The sequence below is a fragment of the Numenius arquata genome, chromosome 15, assembly GCF_964106895.1.
Source record: "Numenius arquata chromosome 15, bNumArq3.hap1.1, whole genome shotgun sequence".
NCBI lineage: Eukaryota > Metazoa > Chordata > Aves > Charadriiformes > Scolopacidae > Numenius > Numenius arquata.
Window position 1 is genome coordinate 14,309,216 of NC_133590.1, and position 19,131 is coordinate 14,328,346.

The following is a 19,131-nucleotide window of genomic DNA, read 5'->3' on the forward strand; positions in this document are numbered from 1 at the left end:
AATTCAGTTTCGATTGATGGCATATTAAGCTTAGTCTATGAGTACCTCCACAAATCATAGGTGTATCTTCCTCTTTGATGGACGAGGGTGAATGAAATCAACAACCCACAAGATTTGAAGGTACAGAAAATGGCTTATACACACGAGCATAAATATTTCATCAGTTATCATTACATCTCATCAGTTATTTCTTGTTTGACCAAAAGATGGCATTTGCAGTAGCTCTTCTGAACCTCTCAGCTGGATGGGGGTAAATAACAAAGGAGTTTGACAAAGACTCTCCTTTCTCATTAAGTATCTTTCTGAATTTCTCCTTTACCGTTTTTTTTTCCACTATTTTTCTCTCACTTTTCTGCATCTCAGCAGAGAAAGGCAGAGTCGCCTTATGTATTCCCTAGCCCTTTTATTATTATTGACTGCCTTTTCTTTTGATAGATGGGCCCAGAAGAATGTGAAGCATTATACTGACAGTTTTTTCAGAATTTGGAAAAATTAGTCTTTAAGTGTTTTCTCAGCAACACTTTGTTCTGCTGAAGGAATGGTATAATGAATTTAGACCCTCACAGTTGCAGCGATAAGAAAACATGTCTGAAAGGACAGGATTACACAAATCAGTACTTAAAATTAGAATTTGAGCGGGTGTGTAGGAAATCTGCAGTTGATGAAAGTAGGTCCCTTTGGCAAAACAAACATAGAAGAGCTTTATGTTCGGCCATGAGAGCTACAGTTCTGGGGCTAGAGAGAGCGAACCTGAGAGCTGAGCAGAGGTTGTCAAGCCTACACTCTCCAAAAAGTAGTTGTTAGAGCATGAAAGACATTGGTGGTGATTTGGGAACTCTTGAAGTGTGAAGGCTCGTTCCTCCCAGCTCTTTTCAAAGGTAGGTTTCTATTCCAGGTCTTCTTGTAATGGTCCATATCTTTTTGAGCGCCAGTTCATTTAAATTCATAATTGCTCTCATATCACTGCAACAAGTCTCTCCTTATTCCAGTTTAAGGAACTGTTTGATATTTTCTCTCTGGTTTATGCATAACAAGTTAAATTCTAGTCCCGTTGAAGATGATGGCAAAAATTGCACTGCAGCAGGACTTGGCCTCATCCCCAGCACTGGGGAAATAATGACTGCACTGGCAATCTTTCAGACTTCTGTGGGCTGCTGTCAGTTTGCATATTAATGTCAAAAAATCTCTAAAAAAACCCAAAACACAACCATAGCTGTCCACACAGGCAGGGTTTGTTCTTGTATCTTCATTAGTAGATGACTAGAAATAATTGCTTGAATTCATTATGAACGGGAACATGTCTTTGGCAGGCTACTTCTGCATCCTGAAGATTACAAACAAAGCAAACCTGTAAGGAGCTGGTAGGTCACATTTAGCTGTAACTCCACACTTCAGGCACCCTGCCTTCCTGCAAGAAAATCTTGAGTTTGAGCTTTTACTTCGTTGGCAGCGAACTGTTAGTTTATTGCCACCATTCTGTAATTAACTAGTTATAATGAAGTAAAGAAAAAAAGTCAAATGGGAAGCAAGCAAGCACCTGTTGGCTTTAACCCCTGTTCTGTTACTAATGTCTGAATGGGAAAAATAGTTTATTAATTCCCCTTACATGAGCTTTTACAAAACTTTTCCAGTGTGTAAAGCTGCTACTGTTGTGTGTTCAGTTAATTTTAAAACACTTACTATTAGTTTTCAGATAAATTCTCTCAGGAGTCTGTAAGTTCCTGTTAAAACTGTGAACCTGTTTCATTTCAGTATTAGAGTTCTTATCTCTGCCTGTACAACATGAGGGGTTTCTGTCTAGAGAGAACACTTCTTATCAGACGTATGAGGTTTAATGGGATAAAAGATGAGCCCTTGCAAAAGCTGAGGTATCGGAAAAGAAAATACTTAGGAAGTTTAAAGAAATGAAAAGTAACAGCTGATGAAGAGTAAGAGTCAGTGACAGGAAATAGATATCAGTGACTGAAAATACAGGGAGAGTAAAATGGTCATTCAGGCATATAGTAATTACTAGGAAATCATGGAAAGCTAATATCCAGAAATCAACAAAGTAGTTTGTGCTAGAACTTACAAAATATATGATTATATGGCAGCCAATTTCAATCCCTTGATAGCATCAGTAATTTGCATTTTTATCCCCTAGAGTTAGTTGCCTTAAGATTTATGAGCACAAATTACTTCCCTGTTTTGCTATGAGTGTTACAAAAAAGAAAAAGACTACTCCTGGAGTTTTATTGTGTTAGAAAGGACAAGATAGTAAAAGGTAGATAAAGCAGGTGAAGGAACAGTAAAAAAAAAAAATATAAAAAAGAATAGGGCTTTCAGATATGGGTCTGCATTTTGAGGCACAAACTCAATCGGTAAAAAGCCATTATAAGAACAGCTAAAGCTCATTTGAGAATCCTTTATGGTATGGTTCCCATTTAATGAAACCTACGATAAAACAAAAGGAGTGTAAATGTTTAGATATGGAAAGCTCTTCTTTAAAGAACAGAAACCTGCATTGTCTTGTAATGATTTCTAGCAAGTGTCATTATTTTTTGGGCTGTTTGCCAACGCAGCTACTGATGCCATTGAGGCAAACCACAAGTCTCTGGGACTCCACTGCTGCTTGCACAGGAGCAAAGTTAAAAAGAAGCTCTTAAGATGTGCCCTGTGCTTTCAACAAGAATCTGTCGCATCCGTGGAAGTTTAAAAGGTATTTCCTTATCTGATATTTTCTTTTCTGTTGCCTGTGTTCTTTGGCTGCTTAAGACTGGGTTGCTCTGGGCTTGTCTCAGGAAATCTGACCAGGTTTATATAAATACAGATCCTGCTCTTGATCATCCTTAGGCTTAGTAAAGCAAATACCTAACTAAATGTTAGCACTGAAAGCATTTATCTGAGGGTTCAAGCTGACTTAAAATGATGTTCTTCGTTTCAGGTTTTTGTACCTTTGACACAAACAGCACAGGTTATGTTTTTAAAGGCAGCTGTGCCTTTCATCTTTCCAGTATCACATCCTACATGGCTGAAGCTCAAGTACTTACCGTGTGATAAAATAACTACAAAAGTATTATTCTTGTCGCATAAGGAAGCAAGTGATTCAGCGATTTGCCCAAAGTTCTGTAATAAGTGAATATTAGACATAGGAGCAAAACATAAATGTCATGATTATTAATAGTCCATTTAACTGCCATAACATGCTTATCTGGAGGATTTACAGGTCCTGTGTTCTGATTTCCCACTCTGTGAAAATTTTGACTATGTAAAATACCTGCTTTTTGATAGATCTTTCCCTGATATGAATGTCAGGTGAAGGGACGTTGTCATTAAAGAGCTGGTTTGGTGCCTGGCAAACAAGTTTTTCCCAGCCCCTGTTAGGCTTAACAGCAAGAAGAACTGCCAAAGTAATTACTGCAGGGAGAATAGTTCTGGGGAATGGTGTTTTCTGTTATTGTTTTTAACATTGCTCCTTGGATAGCTAACTGAAGATACGGAGAGATCTAGTGCCAAGTTTTCTTCAAATTATGTGATGATTTTTCTTCTGCAAGGACAAGCTTCTGTGCACGGGTTTTATCTTGATTCTCTTTTTTCCCCTGTAACTTCTGAGGTGTGATTTTTTTATGAGTCTGCCATGCTTTGATGCCACAAATTTTTTAACTGTTATTTCGAAATTATAATTGATCATTAAAAATTACTTTTACAAACAAATACAAACTAACACTACAGTCTTCCCATTCTCCCTTACACTGGTTCATCACTCCTCCAAGCTGGCTGGAGGAGTCCCTGCTGTGCTTTCCTGCCAGGACAGGGCCTGACCTGCGTTTCCCTAACATAAATATACTGAATTATAGCCACACACCTGAGTTATAGCACTGTCTGTTCAGTGAAATCGGGTTTCTCTCTGCTTTGTGTCATCCTCAAAGCACTTATTCTGCAGCATGTAGTATATTCGCAAAGAGTATAATTTAAAGAATATTATATCATGGCATAAAAATATTTTTTAATCATTTTGGTTTCTTTTGTTACTCTCTTTCATTAGATTTTCATTAGGAAATATATAATACCATTTAATAGATGAAATTCAGAAATTAAAACATCCAAGGATCAACAAGTGAACTTAAGGTAATAAATCTGCCATGGAGTGATCTCTGTTGAGCAGACCTTACACGGGGCTTTGAGTTTTTGTCTTTGACAGCCTGTTTCTGATGAAAAAAACTGCAAGCAAATTTTGTTTTTGAAACAATTTGAAATTATATGCATTTATACAACTCTTGTTATTGTGGATATTCTAGAAATATATTCTCAGTGGGGTTATAATAGCGTAGCTCTCAAATGTCATGGTAGCCATGACCATCAACAAATACTTTAATCTGAAAATTGTTGATGGTAATTCTGCATGAAGGCAGAACCTGCAAATGGCTTTCAACTTGATTTCTTATGGAAGTTTTACATGGCTTCATTGTTACACTGATTTGCATACTTTAAATAAGGATTTTCCCGTGATTTACAAACATACATAATGTTGCTGCAATCTGTGGGAAAGGAGTTCTTTTGTCCCATGGTATAACGCAGCGAAAATCTAGCCGATTAACTGATAAAAATGTAAAGACATCCCTGCTGCAGTGGCACAGGAATTCAAATAATGCACTTCAGAACTGCAGTGCCAAATACATTTTCCTATGGCTCATGAATTCTAAAAAGGGTTACGAGTCTGCTGCATTCGCTCAGCTCGATTAGAGCGTGAATTAAATGCAGCAGCTGTAAGCCTGACATGTTTGTTGCTTTCATAATGCAGTAATGAGTCAGAGTTAATCCAGGCTTTTATTTTCCCTCACAGAGCAGCAGAAAAAAAACAACCCACAACCCTATGCACATTGTTGTGGAGCAGAAATAAAATGTTTTACCAATGTAATTTTTGTTTCTTTACTTATCTGCTGTATGTTCTCTACTTCGTGTACAGGGAATGGACTGTGAAGGACTTCTCTTTGAATTCTTGCTATGAGTTTGGGTGTGCTTTTGATTTGTTTGTTCACCAGTTCGTGTCCATACGGTACTCTGTCATCTCAGTGAAAACATTGTTTTGCTTAGGAGAGATTCACCTTTGGTTAAAAAACCCCAAAGCCTCCATCTGTTCCAATTACAAAGAAAACTTGAGAATATTTGCTGAACAGAAAGGGTGCATGGGAAGGTGCCTGTGGTGTGTGTGGCACATGGGAGATGCTGCAGCGTGTTTCCTCAGAGGGCAGATCAAGTCCAAGGAGGTGAAGGGACATGGAATAGTCAAGCTCAGGACAAACTGTGCTGGGGAAAAATAGAAAGGCTATTTGTATTTTTATTATACATATGCTCTGAGCAGCACTTGATTTGGCCAGGTCAGATGAGAGCATATAGAAATACTGCCATGGTTTTCTGTTTGCTTGGTTTTGGGGTTGGTTTTTTTCGGTCCGGTTGATCTAGTGCTTGGTTTTGGTTTGGCTTGGTCCGGTTGATCTTGTGCCACGTTTGGTTGAGGGTGGGCAAATTGGTTTCGTGTACATCGCTAGTAGATGAGAATAAGAACTGTGATGCCCAGGAGTTCCCTTAGGGTCAGAAAAGCCACCCTGCTTGTTTTGTGAGCTTTGTTGCTCATCTTTTTCACTTAGGTCTATATACCATCTGAGAGACCCCTTCCTTTTCCTCAGCCCTCCTCACCACTTTGAGTTACAGAAGGCTTATGCAGGTAAACTGACTGCAGCAAAGGTAATGAAGCCTTTTTGGGAAGCTAAAATCTCTTGCTCAAGAGAGGACGCTTTCCATCTGATAACTGTTCTCTTTGCCTCCTCTGCAACGCTCTCCTGCGGCACGTAACCCAGAAAGGTGTAACATCTATTTGCCCTTATGACTAGCAATGGAAAAGCTTTAGGGCTGCTTTTTAACTGGGTAGCAGAGGTATTTGGAGCTGGGCATCAGGGACTCTGTGGTGTGACTTTAGGGTCAGTCTCTGCTGCTGCTGGAGGATGTCCTGCTGCTTTAGCCACTGGAGACCCCTGTGGCCGAGAGCATGTGCGGGAGCTTGGGGCTATCTCAGCACGGAATGAGAAAGCTTGGACTTTCACAGGCTGAGATCATCGACTCAAAGTTCTTGGGAGGATGAAGGGCCCAAAGGAAGGTTTTATGTGCTTGAAAGCTGGACATCTGTTTGGAGTTCTCTCAGTTGGTCTGATATAATAATACAGCACAATAAATCCCCTTACAAATTTGCTTCCTTCAGTATTCCCATTTCTCTCAGACAAACGTATTTCACACCAGGTATTTCACACGGTCTGTGTTCTGATAGTGTGAGCTTTATAGTCATCTGGAGAACTGTGGCAGGGATATAACTTAAGTGTTAGTAGGAAAGAGGTTCATTGCCCACTCAGCAGTGGGAAGAAGAAAGCACATGTGTGAGCTGTCCTAGGATAAAGGAAGAATTGTACTAGACAATTAAAGTTATGTTTCAAACATTTAATTATGTGGGGCCTTAAGGTGGGAAGGAGACCAGGAAATTGTGGAGACTTTCTCATCTCCTCTCAGTGGACCCCCTAGAAGGTTTGTGGGATTTTTTTCTTTGTTCAAACGGTTTGCCTAACATTCCTCACACTGTTCCAGTGGTTCCTCAAACTTTTCAATACCTTGACCTCACACTTTTGATCTAGTTAGCAAAAACTTTTTCATATTTGATGCCCGTCCAAGTAAAGCTGATACATCTATCAAATGCTTTTACAATTTTTGTCCACATCAGCAAGATGCTTTCTTCAGCTGCTTTATCTCAAAAATAGAGACAAAACTTAGAATTCCTACATCTGTGAAATCATTAAATGCCTCTAGTATTTCATTTTCTCTGAATAACAACTGTGTCCATTGTGCCTTTACATCCAAAAACACTGAATACTTTTCCTAATGTAACTTTACAAATTCATTCTACCCTTCAAGAACAATTTTCTTTATATCCGGTAAAAACACTGATATGTTTTAGAATATTTTTTTTTCTTTCTAAATGTTAGTGGAAGCCAACTGTATTCCATAACAATTTTCCATGAAGGTTTCCTAGATTCAACACAGGAGGTAATACTCACAAGGCCAAAATGCTCCAATACTCATCAGTCTTGAATTAGTTACCACTCAGACTGGCAATGTTTTTTTCACATTTCTTTTAGGCATGTTTCTGCTAAACAGGCAGACAAGGGAAAAGTAGAATAAATTCTACTCTAAAAATTTCACTTACAATCTATCACAACATCCAGCAGTGGGAATCAAACATTAATTTCAGTGCACAACATGTAGAAGACAAATGATCATTCTAATTTTGCGTATGTGCATGAGGAAAGGGAGGATAATATAAGAATTCTTTCTATTTGCACTGGAAAATTATTGTAAATAAAGCTAACAATAGGTCGCATGCTCCCCAAACCAGTGAAATCAGTAGTATTTCCCACACTTTAATTGGCTTCAAATCCACGGCAGAATTTGCAGTGGTACTTGGGGTTTGCGATAGGTCAGAATGGAGGAGAATATCCTTCTATAGAAAAAGCCCTAAAACTTAGAAAAATAAAAAAGCAACAACTTTTTTCACAATCTGACCTCAAAATTCAGAGTATTCCCTGTCTAGTATTGAAAGTTTATTCAGGTTTATTTTATAAATAATATTATCCTTAAGTAACAACTTACTGTAAATTTGAGGGTAAATATATCTCCTTGGTAACAACAGTCATTTAGTTGGGTTGTAAACCTTTGACTAAAGGAATATATTTTGAGAGATATCTGTACAACGCCTTGTGTGATGGGACACAAATTTTCTTTGTGTGGTCTAGGAAAATAATATGAAACTTAGGTGAGAAGGTATTTGGAATATTGATTTTTTAAAATTATTTTGTTTTCATTCGGATTCCATTCAGATCCTTTATGGTCTTTTCCAGAGCAAACAGTTCATATTCAGTACCATTTTTCTAAGTGCAACTATTGAACTACTATTGTGAACTGTTCTAGCAGGTAAGTGGTAAAAGCAGTGGCAATATAATTACAAGTATTTCAATAAAAAACCATACTGTGAATAACAGGGCAAAATTAATCTTTAAATAACTGCAAGAATAACAATAAGAAGATGGAAAATTGGTGCATCATCATTACCTGGCCTGCTTAGGAAGTCACAGTGTCCTAAGCCTGCTATATCCATCCTCTTCAGGAAGAGAACCATTCCAGTTAGCTTTGATTCCTGGATTTTGGCTGGTTGATGTGGTTTCATTTCTTTGTATGTAAATTCTTCAGGATACAAGCAGAAAAGTTTTCCTGGAAGAGATGTCAGGAAAATTACCTTTTTTATTTTCTTTTTTTTTTTTTTTTTTCTTTTGCATTGCCACATTGATTCTATTAATAATTTGAGCTAATGGATTTAAATTTTGAGCTAATAATTCTACCTGATGAAGACATGCCCAGAATTTGTTTATGGATCTCTGCTTGACTTTTGCTGATAGGCTGCGTTATAACAGAGTCTGCTCTGATTCTAGGATTGTACACCTTTAAATGAAAGAGATATTAAGTATCAGATAAGTAAGTGAAAACTACAAAAATATTACTGGTCTATATTGAATTTTAGTCTAGATCACTTTACAGAAAGTGTAGTAACAGCTTCATTTCTTTTTAAACTACGTATTTCACCAGCTTGGAAACGAGAACAGTCAACGATTTGGTAAATGGACAGACACTTATGTTTTGCAATAACTCTGTAAGTATACTCCTAGATAAATTTCTTTTTCTGCAGAAATCTACCTTACTAAAGACAAAATGTGTATCTGTGGTATCATCAAGAAAAGCATTGAAAAAAAATTACTTATTTCTTCCAATGACAGAATCCCAACATTGTCTGATAACATTTGGCTCCAAAACTCCAAGATTTTTGTCTTAATACTGAAATCTTTTAATTCAGTACAGGAAACAAGGACTGTAATAGAGATGTACTATGCCTCATTTTATTTTTTTCTTAACTGTACTTTATTTTGGTTAAACTGAGGAGCCCATTCACTCCCTGTTTTTACCACCAGATGATGTCCCTAAGCTTCTGTAGTATATGACAAGACATACAACACTTGGATAAGGCAACTTTCTAATGTCATCTGAACTGACCCTGTCTACTTTAAGCAGGGTTTTAATAAAAAACATGAAATGTGCTTCAGTGCAGAACAGATTTCTTTTTCTCCAGGTAAATTTATTATATGTCTCAGTGGCAAGACTTCCGTGGGATTTTGTTCTGCACAAAACTTTCCCTGTTCTCTCTCTGTTTAACTGACTTTCAGGCACATGGATTGAACGGGAATTTGAATTGCTGAGGATGGAATATTAGAGGACTGAATTTCAGCTGTTATGACAAAGTAACTGAATTCAAGGGTTAAAATTGCATAACCGATAGAGGTGATTTGATGGCCATCAGGAGTGTGGTGAAACTGATTTGTTCCCCTCGCTTCGTATTTCTGATTCACAGAAATCTGGAAGCTTCAGATTACCATGGAAGTGAGATTCATTCCCGTCATCCAAGACAACTGTAGTTTTACACATGAGTTATGCACGGTCTAATTGAAAACTGCTTTTAGGCTTTTTTTTCATTTCACACGAAAGTAATTTTTTTTTTTTCCCTTGACTGGAGGCTGAGTTAATTTATAACCCCCAAATGAGAACCCTTGGCAGTGACTGTTAGACAGTTTTTTCCGATGATGATGAAAAGTAGTGGTAGTTCTCAAGTTTTTGCCTGAACTGCTTCCAGGGCTAATCAGGATTAATGATCCCCAATCTAAAATTTTAGGAAAACTTAACTTCAATTTTGGTGATTCCATTCTGGATTATACAAAGAAACTGTATTGTATTGTTTCTTTTGCCTAATAGTGGAATATTTATTTTGCCCAGCAAAACAGGTAGGCCAGTTACAAAGCCTGTTAACTTTCCAGTTCATGTAGTGACTTGTTCCTACATGGTCAGTCATTCTTTAGGACATCAGTTTTGCATAAATGAAAGAAACCAGGGATATCTTGTTGCAGCTGCACTAAACCTTCCCCGGATGGGGTGGAAAACAAGAACTGACGACATACTTAGAATGAACTGTAAAAGGTCAAAGATTAATTCCATAAATTGCAGCATTTTGAGGTACCTGGGTGGAAGCACATTTCAGGAAGGAGCACAAGCAACTTTAAAAAGAAGTGGTTCCCTGTGTGAGCATCCTTTGGCCTTATATGAGCTATGGCATGACACTGATTGCAAAGTTGTTAAACAAGGGTTGAGGTTAGTCTACAAAACCAGGTAATCTGCCAATAGGTAGCCAAGAACTGGTTGTATTTTGCTCCATCTATAAGATACTGAAGAGATAATTATGTTTGATAGGCCAAAACTAAGGTGAGATGCAGTTTGCAAATGAACTGACAATGGGTTGGTGCCCAAACAAGTGTCAGTTTCAGCTGGGAGTGTTCATCTGGCTTTAGAAACTTGAAAAATTTGTTTTCTAACAGAATTTACAAAGTAATTGTGTTTTCTTGCTTGGCTTTCATGTCCACGAAAATTATTTAAATTTTGTTAATTTGAATGTAAAAAGTATTCTAGAATCTGACTTATAAAAGAATAGAAAAATATTTGATCCTTTAGAAACCATTTGCATTGATCTGTTAGGTACACGTTTCCTTTTCCCCCAACCTGAAGAAAACTTATGCCATAGTTAATTTTTGGCGTACTGATTTGGGTTAACTTTACTAACCTTTCTCCTTTCAACACCGACATCAATGACAAAGGCTACATTTTTAATCCAAATCAAAGATTCTCCGAAGCTGGTGGTGAGTAGCACTTTTCTTCTGTATTTTTTGCGGCATTTCTGTTTGTCTTGATTTGGTTTGGGTATTAGGTCTTGTTTTGTGGGGTATAGAGGAACTGGGATGAGTTCTCCAAGGTCAGGATTTAAATTAGACTGTTCCTGTCTGATCATTTGGTAAGCTTTTTCAATTTCCTGCAATCAGGAGAAAGATGGTTTTTTTTCTTTTTTCTCGTGAGTATGAAAACCAAATATCAATATTTAATTGTAAAGCAACTTTTTTTTTATTCTAAAATGAATTTTAACTCTGTATCAAACTATAACAACATTTCAATCTCACGTGATTACTAATTAAAGGGGGGGAAAAAAAAGGGAACAGAACTATGTATGACAATTTGCTGACTTTATCTGCTAAATAGAGACCAGGGAAAAACTGGGCTAGTTTTTGAAATGGCTTTTTCTCCCCTGTAGTTTTCAAAATAGTTTTCTCTGGCTTTAATCACATCCAAACCAACCTCCAGGGGAAGACAGAAGTGAAAAAATATAGTATAGAAATAGCAAGGCTGAGAAATTATGAAACTGTCACTAAACTTTACGTATATGGGACAAGTAGGGTGCATCCGCATTAGTCATTTACTGCCAAAGAGGTTCGTGCAAATTTGTCGTGTGTGTAGGGCTGGAAATTGCTGTAGCAGGTACTCGGGTGCCCCACTGCTGTGTCCAAAATGTTTTGTCTTCTACTGGAACCAGTAATGCACGTGGGTTACCTGAGTGGCAGTGTCAGGTTTCTGTTGGTGGTGGTTTAGCCTTTTTTTTTAAATATAAAATCCTTTGTGTTGTGAATTATTTCTTTTAAAGGTATACAAAAATCGTTCATAGGCTTGTTCAGTTTGAAAGGGATTTTGTTGGGCTTTTTTCAAAAGCATTTTTATTAGCAAACATTTTTCAAAATTGAAAAAACAGAATGAGTTTTTATTTGAGAGTGACACTACATTCGTAGTTGTTATAGATTGAAAATATTCTATAAAAATTCTTATAAAGGTATGACAGTGGCGTCTAATAGCAAGGCTGACACCAAGATAACACATAAATCTTAATGTTCTTAGTTTATCCATAGTTTTTTTCAGTTTAAAAGGCAGGCGGGTGCTAGGGAACAGTGAGCCATTAGCGATATGAACCTTTAAATCACAGTTAAGCAAGAATGCACAGGATGTGAACTGTGCCTTAACAGCTCATAATGAATGTTTTGTTCATCGTGAGAGAGAAAACTAAGTAATCTCTTCCCAACAAGAAATAAATTATTATTTTAGTATTGTGTGGGACTTGCCCATCAAAAAAAAAAATTAATCAGAAATAAAACTTTGTTCCCAGTCCTTTGAAGTGGAAAGAGTCTGTGTTTTCTCTCTAACATCACCTATTTTAAATATGGGAACTGATACAGAGGATTCATTAACTCATAATTTGTAAAATTAGTGTCCATAAAGTTTACAATTGATTATTAGCATTCTTAAAAGTGTTACATGCCCATCCCCCTCTTTTGCCATGAAAAGCAATACTACCTGGGTAGTTTATGGTAATTTATCTTTGCATGTGAAAAGTCATTATCTCCTGTAGCAACTAAGGCAAAATTGTTGTTCTAAAGCAGAGTTAATGGTACAAAGTGGAAGGTTGAAGGTCATTGTCAGGAAATAAATCATAATAATAATTTATAATAACTTCAAGTCTTAAAATGTTTATTTGATGGGGGATTGCTTTGACAGCTATAAAGTGCTGTGAAATTTTTGTGAGAAGGACATGATCGTGCAATCCTGGCAGCAGTGAATTTAGGGCATCTCTGCTGTCTTCAGGGATTCAAAGACGCCTCTCTTTAGAATAGCCTGTGCAGGTTCCTGGCTTGTCTGTGCACCTCCAGAGTGATATTTGCCTTGTAAGCAGGTTTAAGATAAAAACATTTAGGCAAAGTAGAACATTTATGCAAACTGGACACACGTCCATTCCTGCAAAACAGGACTAACACAGTGGGATATACACAGTCCCAGAATAGGTTGCGATGTATTAACTCCCCGAATCTATGGCCCTTGTCCCTTTGTGCTGCCTTTGCTACTTTTTGCATTGCACAGAAGGACAATGGCCTTTCTTTAAGCCTACAGGAAATCTGATAGTTCCTTGTATTAGTTTATGCTATATATATAAAATACAGCATTATCTGTACCATAACTTCTTTATAGGAAAAACCTGAACTGATAAAAACTGTTGGCAACGTCCAGCGTCTTAGATAGTGGCAAGAAAATATTTGTAGGTCATGTAAAAACACAGATGTAATTTGTTTCTTGATTAAAATCAGAAATGTTGGAAAAGTTACTTACTTGTTCACATGCTAGAAAGATCACAATGTCACCCTTCTCTTTGGTGTGGTGTATCTCAAAGAGCAGTCTTAGCGCAGACAGAAAGTGGTCTTTGTGAACACTGCAGGAGTATACAACCTCTGCGTGGTGCTTGTTTTCCACCCGTATGAAGGGAACACTGCCATAATAATTCCGCAGTTCACTGGCCATGTGAGGGGCAGTGAGTATTACCAGCCTCAGTTCCGGTCTTGATATCAAGACATCTTTAAGAAGGCCAAGTAACGCGTCTGTTGCGACAGTCCTTTTGTGCACATCATCCAAGATGATAACACCATAACAGGTCAGAAGAGGAGTAGACATCATTTCCCTTTGTAGCATATCATCTGTGCAGTATCTGCAACACACAAACAGAACACTCTACAAGAGTTTCTAGGAATACTCAGATTTATTTGTAAGAAATTCAGGGTCTTTGGGACAGTTTGGTTCTTCCTGTTCTAACAGGAAAGATTTGATAAGAACAGAGAGTCTATTTTGTAGCCATGTTTAAACTACATGTTTAGATTGTTCTTTAAATAGCTAGAAATTCAATGTCATTTAATGACACTAAATAGCACTATGGTTGAAAGGATGCTCTAGGCAAAGGAAGAAATTCTTCTGCCCTAAAATCATTACTTACATTGCTTTTTGTCTTCCAAACTATCTAAGCGTGTTGCATGCCATAACCAATTGTTGAGGAACTAATACTTTCAGATGAGGAAAAGAAGGTGTTCACACACACTTGAGGCAGTGCCAGAACAAAGATGAGAGGTTAATTCTTATCGTGATGCCCTCCTCGCTTTTATCCCTATTATTCCTGCTACTGAAAGTTGTTTAAAAGGATATTATTTTTTGCTGTGTTGCCCAGCAGGACTTTGAATCTTCTTGAACCAGGTGTCGATGTGCAAGAGGACAGGATTCATCTCCCTTTCACATCAGGAGCAGCTGCAGGAAGACATGCTGCGGGGTGAGGGTTACGTCATTCTCCGTGAAAGAGAAAGGACATGCAAAAGGAAGAGCGATTGAACTCGATTTTCAGAAGTGGTGAGTATCCATTCCCCACTGGGAGGCAGTGGGAGCTCACATGGCTGGGAAAAAGGCTTATGATCTAGATTTTATGGTTTGTTCCTGCCATATTAAGGAACCAGAGAAAATAACTCTCCTAACTTTCAGAGAGGCTCAAAACCTGAATCCCTGTGTTGCTGCTGTCACCTGCCTATATTTAATGCTTTAAGTGCATTTCTTGTCTCTTAAAAATCGTCCTGAATGCTTTTTTCTCTTGGTTTGGGTCTGACTGGCCACTGAAATGAACAACAGATGCTCTCTTTTACATCTCTTATCCTTCTCTCCCTGAATATACACTTTTCTAGCCATGATTTTGGATTGCTTTTATATTCCAGTTTTACTTTGTGGTAGGTTATCCCATATTCTCTTACGGTTATGAACACTCTCGTTCTGGAAAACTGAGAAAGAAAAAGTCTAATGGAAGTTACTGAGGTGCTTAATGAAGTTTCACGCAGACAGTAACCTTGCCCACTTAAAACTCTACTACAATTTAGAACAGCATACCTCCTTCAAGCCTTTTACAGCTTATTGCTTAGGCACAAAATCTGCATTTTAAAATGTTACGTGCAATTTTATAAAGCAGTGTGGGGTTTTTTTTTTGTTTTCATACTGTATGCAAAAACCTTTTGCAACTATAGCAGTGTTCCCCCACAGCTGTTTTCTGTCCTGACCGTGCTAGTGGAGTGCTGCAAACTTCTGCGCTTGCAAAGAACTGCAAGCTACATATTAGTTTGAAGGCTTTGAAAACGAAACGCACAGACCTCAGGATAGTTTCTGCTGTACAACAGCTCTCAAATGGGACAAAATACCCCACTTCGTGGCCGACGTTGACATCCATTTCGTCCGCTACACGCAGAGCCAGCCACACCGCTGTCTGCTTGTGTACCTGGGTGCATACGACCACCCCGTGCTGGTAGCGGGCAGAAAGGCAGTACTCGGCACACCACTGAGGAATCTGTAAATAAGAAAACACATGTATTTTGGTGTTTAACACATTTAGCAGAGACTGCAATGCAAAAGAAGTGGGCAGTGTGGAAGAACTAAATCAACCTGAGCACCTGCTACTTGCCATCTGGCTACTGATGGATGAGCTGCATCTAACACAGAAATTAATGATAAATGTCAAGACCCATAATCTCTTTAAGTAGTCAAGAGTTGGAGTGACGTGGGCTACAAGTTTTACCTGCGAATTTCTCAACTGGACTCAGATTAGTTCAAATATATTGCAGAAGGGACCGGAATTGGCCTCTGGGGAGCAGGTACCACTGGCATTATCACTCTTAAGCATCTGCTGATTGATCCAAGAATGTTTTTGTGGTTGTTGGCGGGGGCTTCTCAGCTGGCTCAGCACTAAACCTGCCCGTGCTGTATTGTATTCAGGTGCTTGACATGAGAAACATGTCCCAGGAAGAAGTGGATTTCAAACTGACAAATGCCACAGTAAGTATATGTAATTTTAGTTTAATTGCTCTGTAAACAAAGATAACTGAAACTGAACTCCTCCAGAAACTTACACAGTAGCTCTCTAATTTATATATTTACAGTAGAAAATCAACACTAGAAAATATTAATGTGCTTGCCATGAGAAGGGAAGATCACATTATGAATATTATTTTAGTGCAAGTATTAGGTTTCAAATCCTTTACTTCATTGACATATATAAACTAGGTGCATCAGCCCTATATAATTTATTTCTGTATAGTTGTTTATGTTTCTAAAAATGTTTAAAGAACAGCCAGCAATATCTTACATCTTGCTACGCTTGTTTAAGGACAATTTAAAAAGTAAAAATTTCTTAGCAAGTAGTTTGTTATTATTCAAAATTTGTTGTATGTAAATCACAGTCAATAACAAGGGGTAAAGACTTCGCACTCCAAAAAATATTGCAGGCACCAGGTGGGTGGGCGTCCTTTTTATAGGAACACAGGAATTTTCAATGAGAAGTAGGATGTCTCTAGTTTAATATCTGATCTCTAGCCGTGTCCAGCATTATCTCCATCTGGCAGATATGGGAGGCCAGCAACAGTAATTATCCCACAGCTTTACCTGCAGGAAAGTTTTCTCCTGACCACAGTCATAAACAATCGTGTTTTGGCTTGTAACGCTTGAAAATTCTTCTCTGCTTACTGTGGTAACAGGCTTAGGTAGTTATATATTATTACAATAGAATTTGATAGTCCTTGTGGATATTTGTGTGTTTAGAGTCAACTGAGATCTTGGCTTCAGTGACGTCTTTTAACATGAGTTCTGTAAAGTAATTGTATATCCTTGGAAAAAGCATTTGCTCTTGGCTGAAGGGAGGGAAAGACCATTACTTCTCCCTGAGAAACAGCCCTACTGATTAAAATACTTCACTCCCTGAGAACTTTTTCACCTTCTCTTATGACCTGCCTGCAAGTTTGTTTATTTCTTTCCTGATACAGCACTAATCGTAACCAAAACACACTTTGCAAGTAAGAATGCTCTGGGCAATCCTGCTTCAGCAGGGGAGTTGGACTAGATGATCTCTATGGTCCCTTCCAACTCTCAAAATTCAGTGAAATTCAGTGAAATTCAGTGAAATATGCATTGACTCCAACAGAGGCATTGCAGAGTTTACCATTTCCCCTGGATGTTTAATGTGATGATGGACAAAAATAGGATAAAGTGGCAAGTTTAGTCAATATCAGGGAGGAGGCAATAAAATTTTCCAGTGGAACAAAGTAGCGGCCAGAGAAATGTGGAAGGAATGATTTATTGATAAAATAGTAAAGCAATCTGAAATAAGTCCTAAAGTATTTTACACTTAGCCTTGGCCTCTCTGAAGACACTAGAAATACACCTGTAATTTCAGCAGGGAAGGATTTTAGCTGATACATTCTGTAATACATTTTAAAGTATACAGTTGATAGTTTTTCAATTTGAGATGTGATGTTGTGCTATACAAACAAAGCAATAATTTACAGTGCATGTACTGATAGATGCACGAAAATTTTAAACAGAACTTTTCTAAGGTTATTTGTATATTTGGTTCTGAATTTTGAACTACAGTAATTAATGCATGGGGTCTTCAGTGCTCAGAAATGGCTTGATATTTTAAAATTTAGTATTTAGTACAAAAAAGATTTGTAGTTTGAGATTTTTGTTAGTTGTTATGACACTGTGTCAGACAATCACAGTCTGAGAAGTGTTAGTCTTCAGACCTCATCTTACCATGAAGTCCAAAAGACAGCATCAAGCAAGTAAAAATGGCTTTTGATGGACAAACATAAAGTAAGTGTCAATTGTTTGTGAATATTTGAAGAAAGTATTTAAATATATGCTTATATAGATATATTTCACATCTATATTTGACTGCATTAATCTTTTGTCACCTTTCACTTTCCCTCTCTGGCCTTAAAACCTCAGATTACAATAGGTGGCTGCACATCTGTTTCTACACTGAGAACTGCTAAACTCAATGCAGCTATGTGTGTGCACAGCACAGCTGAACTCTTCGGAGCTGGGTGTTATTATAGTGCAATACCATACAGCACTCAGCTTCGCAACACTCCACTCCTAACAGAAACCAGGTACCAGTGTAATATAAATCTGGATATTGATGTGCCTAATATAATGAAAGGGCAACAGCAGTGAATAGTAAAGTTTTTTTCTGTTTTAAAAATGTCTAATACTAGTAAAATAGTAATAGTAACTCTGAAAAGTGTACAACATTAAATGTTCTAAAATAATTTAAAAAACCCACCAACCAAGTTATATTGTACTGACCTGGGAGCTCTTGCCAGTCTTAGCATCTCCTGACACAATCACAATTTGATTATGAAGCAAACTTTCCATAAAAGTATATTTCTCTTTCCATACTGGAAGTTCTTCTCTTTCTTTCATAAGTTTATAATAACGGGAAGAGTAAGGCAAGCCATCAAAAGGATTAAGCTCTAAATCTTCTCCACATACTAGTATTTCCTCTTCATCACCATCGCTGCAGTCAAGTAATTCCGAAAAGCAGTGGATCTCTGGAGAAAACGTTAAAAACTCCATTTTTCTTACATGTATTATTCCCAGCAAAAACACATTAGTAAGGGAAGGAGTCCTTTGTGAGTGATAGATCATTCAGGCCCCCTAAACCTGAGGAAATCCATTTCTGTTGGCTTCAGGATTAGTATTTCCCAGCTCTTCAGTTTAAAAGTTCAATCGTGGGTTCCAGCTGCCTTCTTTGCGGTCTGTTTGTCACACTTCAAGTGGTTTAATACCCCGAATGAGTATTAAATATAGAGAAAATATATTTTAAAAAATCCTCCAAACTCTTCAAAACAGCGGTGATTAAAGCAAAAGATGTTAAAAAGAAGCTGAGTAGCTTTTAGTAGGGTGTTAAAGCCAGACGGTGAGGACCTGCCGGGGTGTTTGCTCATGGTCTGCTGCTGCTCGGCCGGGCTGGGGAATAATTGGGAAAGAACACACTGAGCCTGACCTTTCTGGCTCCCGGCCACCGTGAATAGGAGGCTACGGGGTGATGATTGTGGTTGCTGAGATGGTCATGTGGCCAGTTAATCCCGGCACAATGGGCTTCACCCCTGGGTGCAGCAAAGCCAGCGCAGGGGCTGGGAGCGGGCACTTAACGGGAGGTAACTGCTGCGTGAGAGTGTCCCTCAGGACAAGCCACTGCTTTTATTTTATGTTGTTTGCAGTGTTTTAGGAAGTCAGAGTAGTAAAGAGTCTTTTTATGTACTCTGTGTATTAACTCAGAAATCTTGCGAGGCTTTAACAGCTTTTGCTGCAATTAAAAATCTAAAATATACTTACTACATCAAAAAAAAAGCAGAGGGATGCCAATTCTAATCCTTCAAGGGCACCCAAAGTGGCCTTGAAAGATGGGGGAAGAACAAATTACTGACATAAAGTAACTCCAACTCTTAGGACTCA

At 37.9% G+C, this 19,131-nt stretch overlaps 1 protein-coding gene across 1 annotated transcript in view; it reads right to left on the reverse strand.

The window, feature by feature from the left end:
- DHX32 (DEAH-box helicase 32 (putative)) overlaps nt 1–18,249 on the reverse strand; it is a 24,646-nt gene extending 6,397 nt beyond the window's left edge. Inside the window, exons 1-6 of the mRNA XM_074158984.1 lie at nt 17,980–18,249; nt 14,994–15,187; nt 13,153–13,525; nt 10,736–10,981; nt 8,418–8,517; nt 8,131–8,289 (exon numbers count right to left, since the gene is read on the reverse strand). Coding sequence (XP_074015085.1) covers nt 8,131–8,289; nt 8,418–8,517; nt 10,736–10,981; nt 13,153–13,525; nt 14,994–15,187; nt 17,980–18,249 — 1,342 coding nt within the window. The remainder of the gene's footprint in view (nt 1–8,130; nt 8,290–8,417; nt 8,518–10,735; nt 10,982–13,152; nt 13,526–14,993; nt 15,188–17,979) is intronic.
- Between the last annotated feature and the right edge of the window lie 882 nt (nt 18,250–19,131).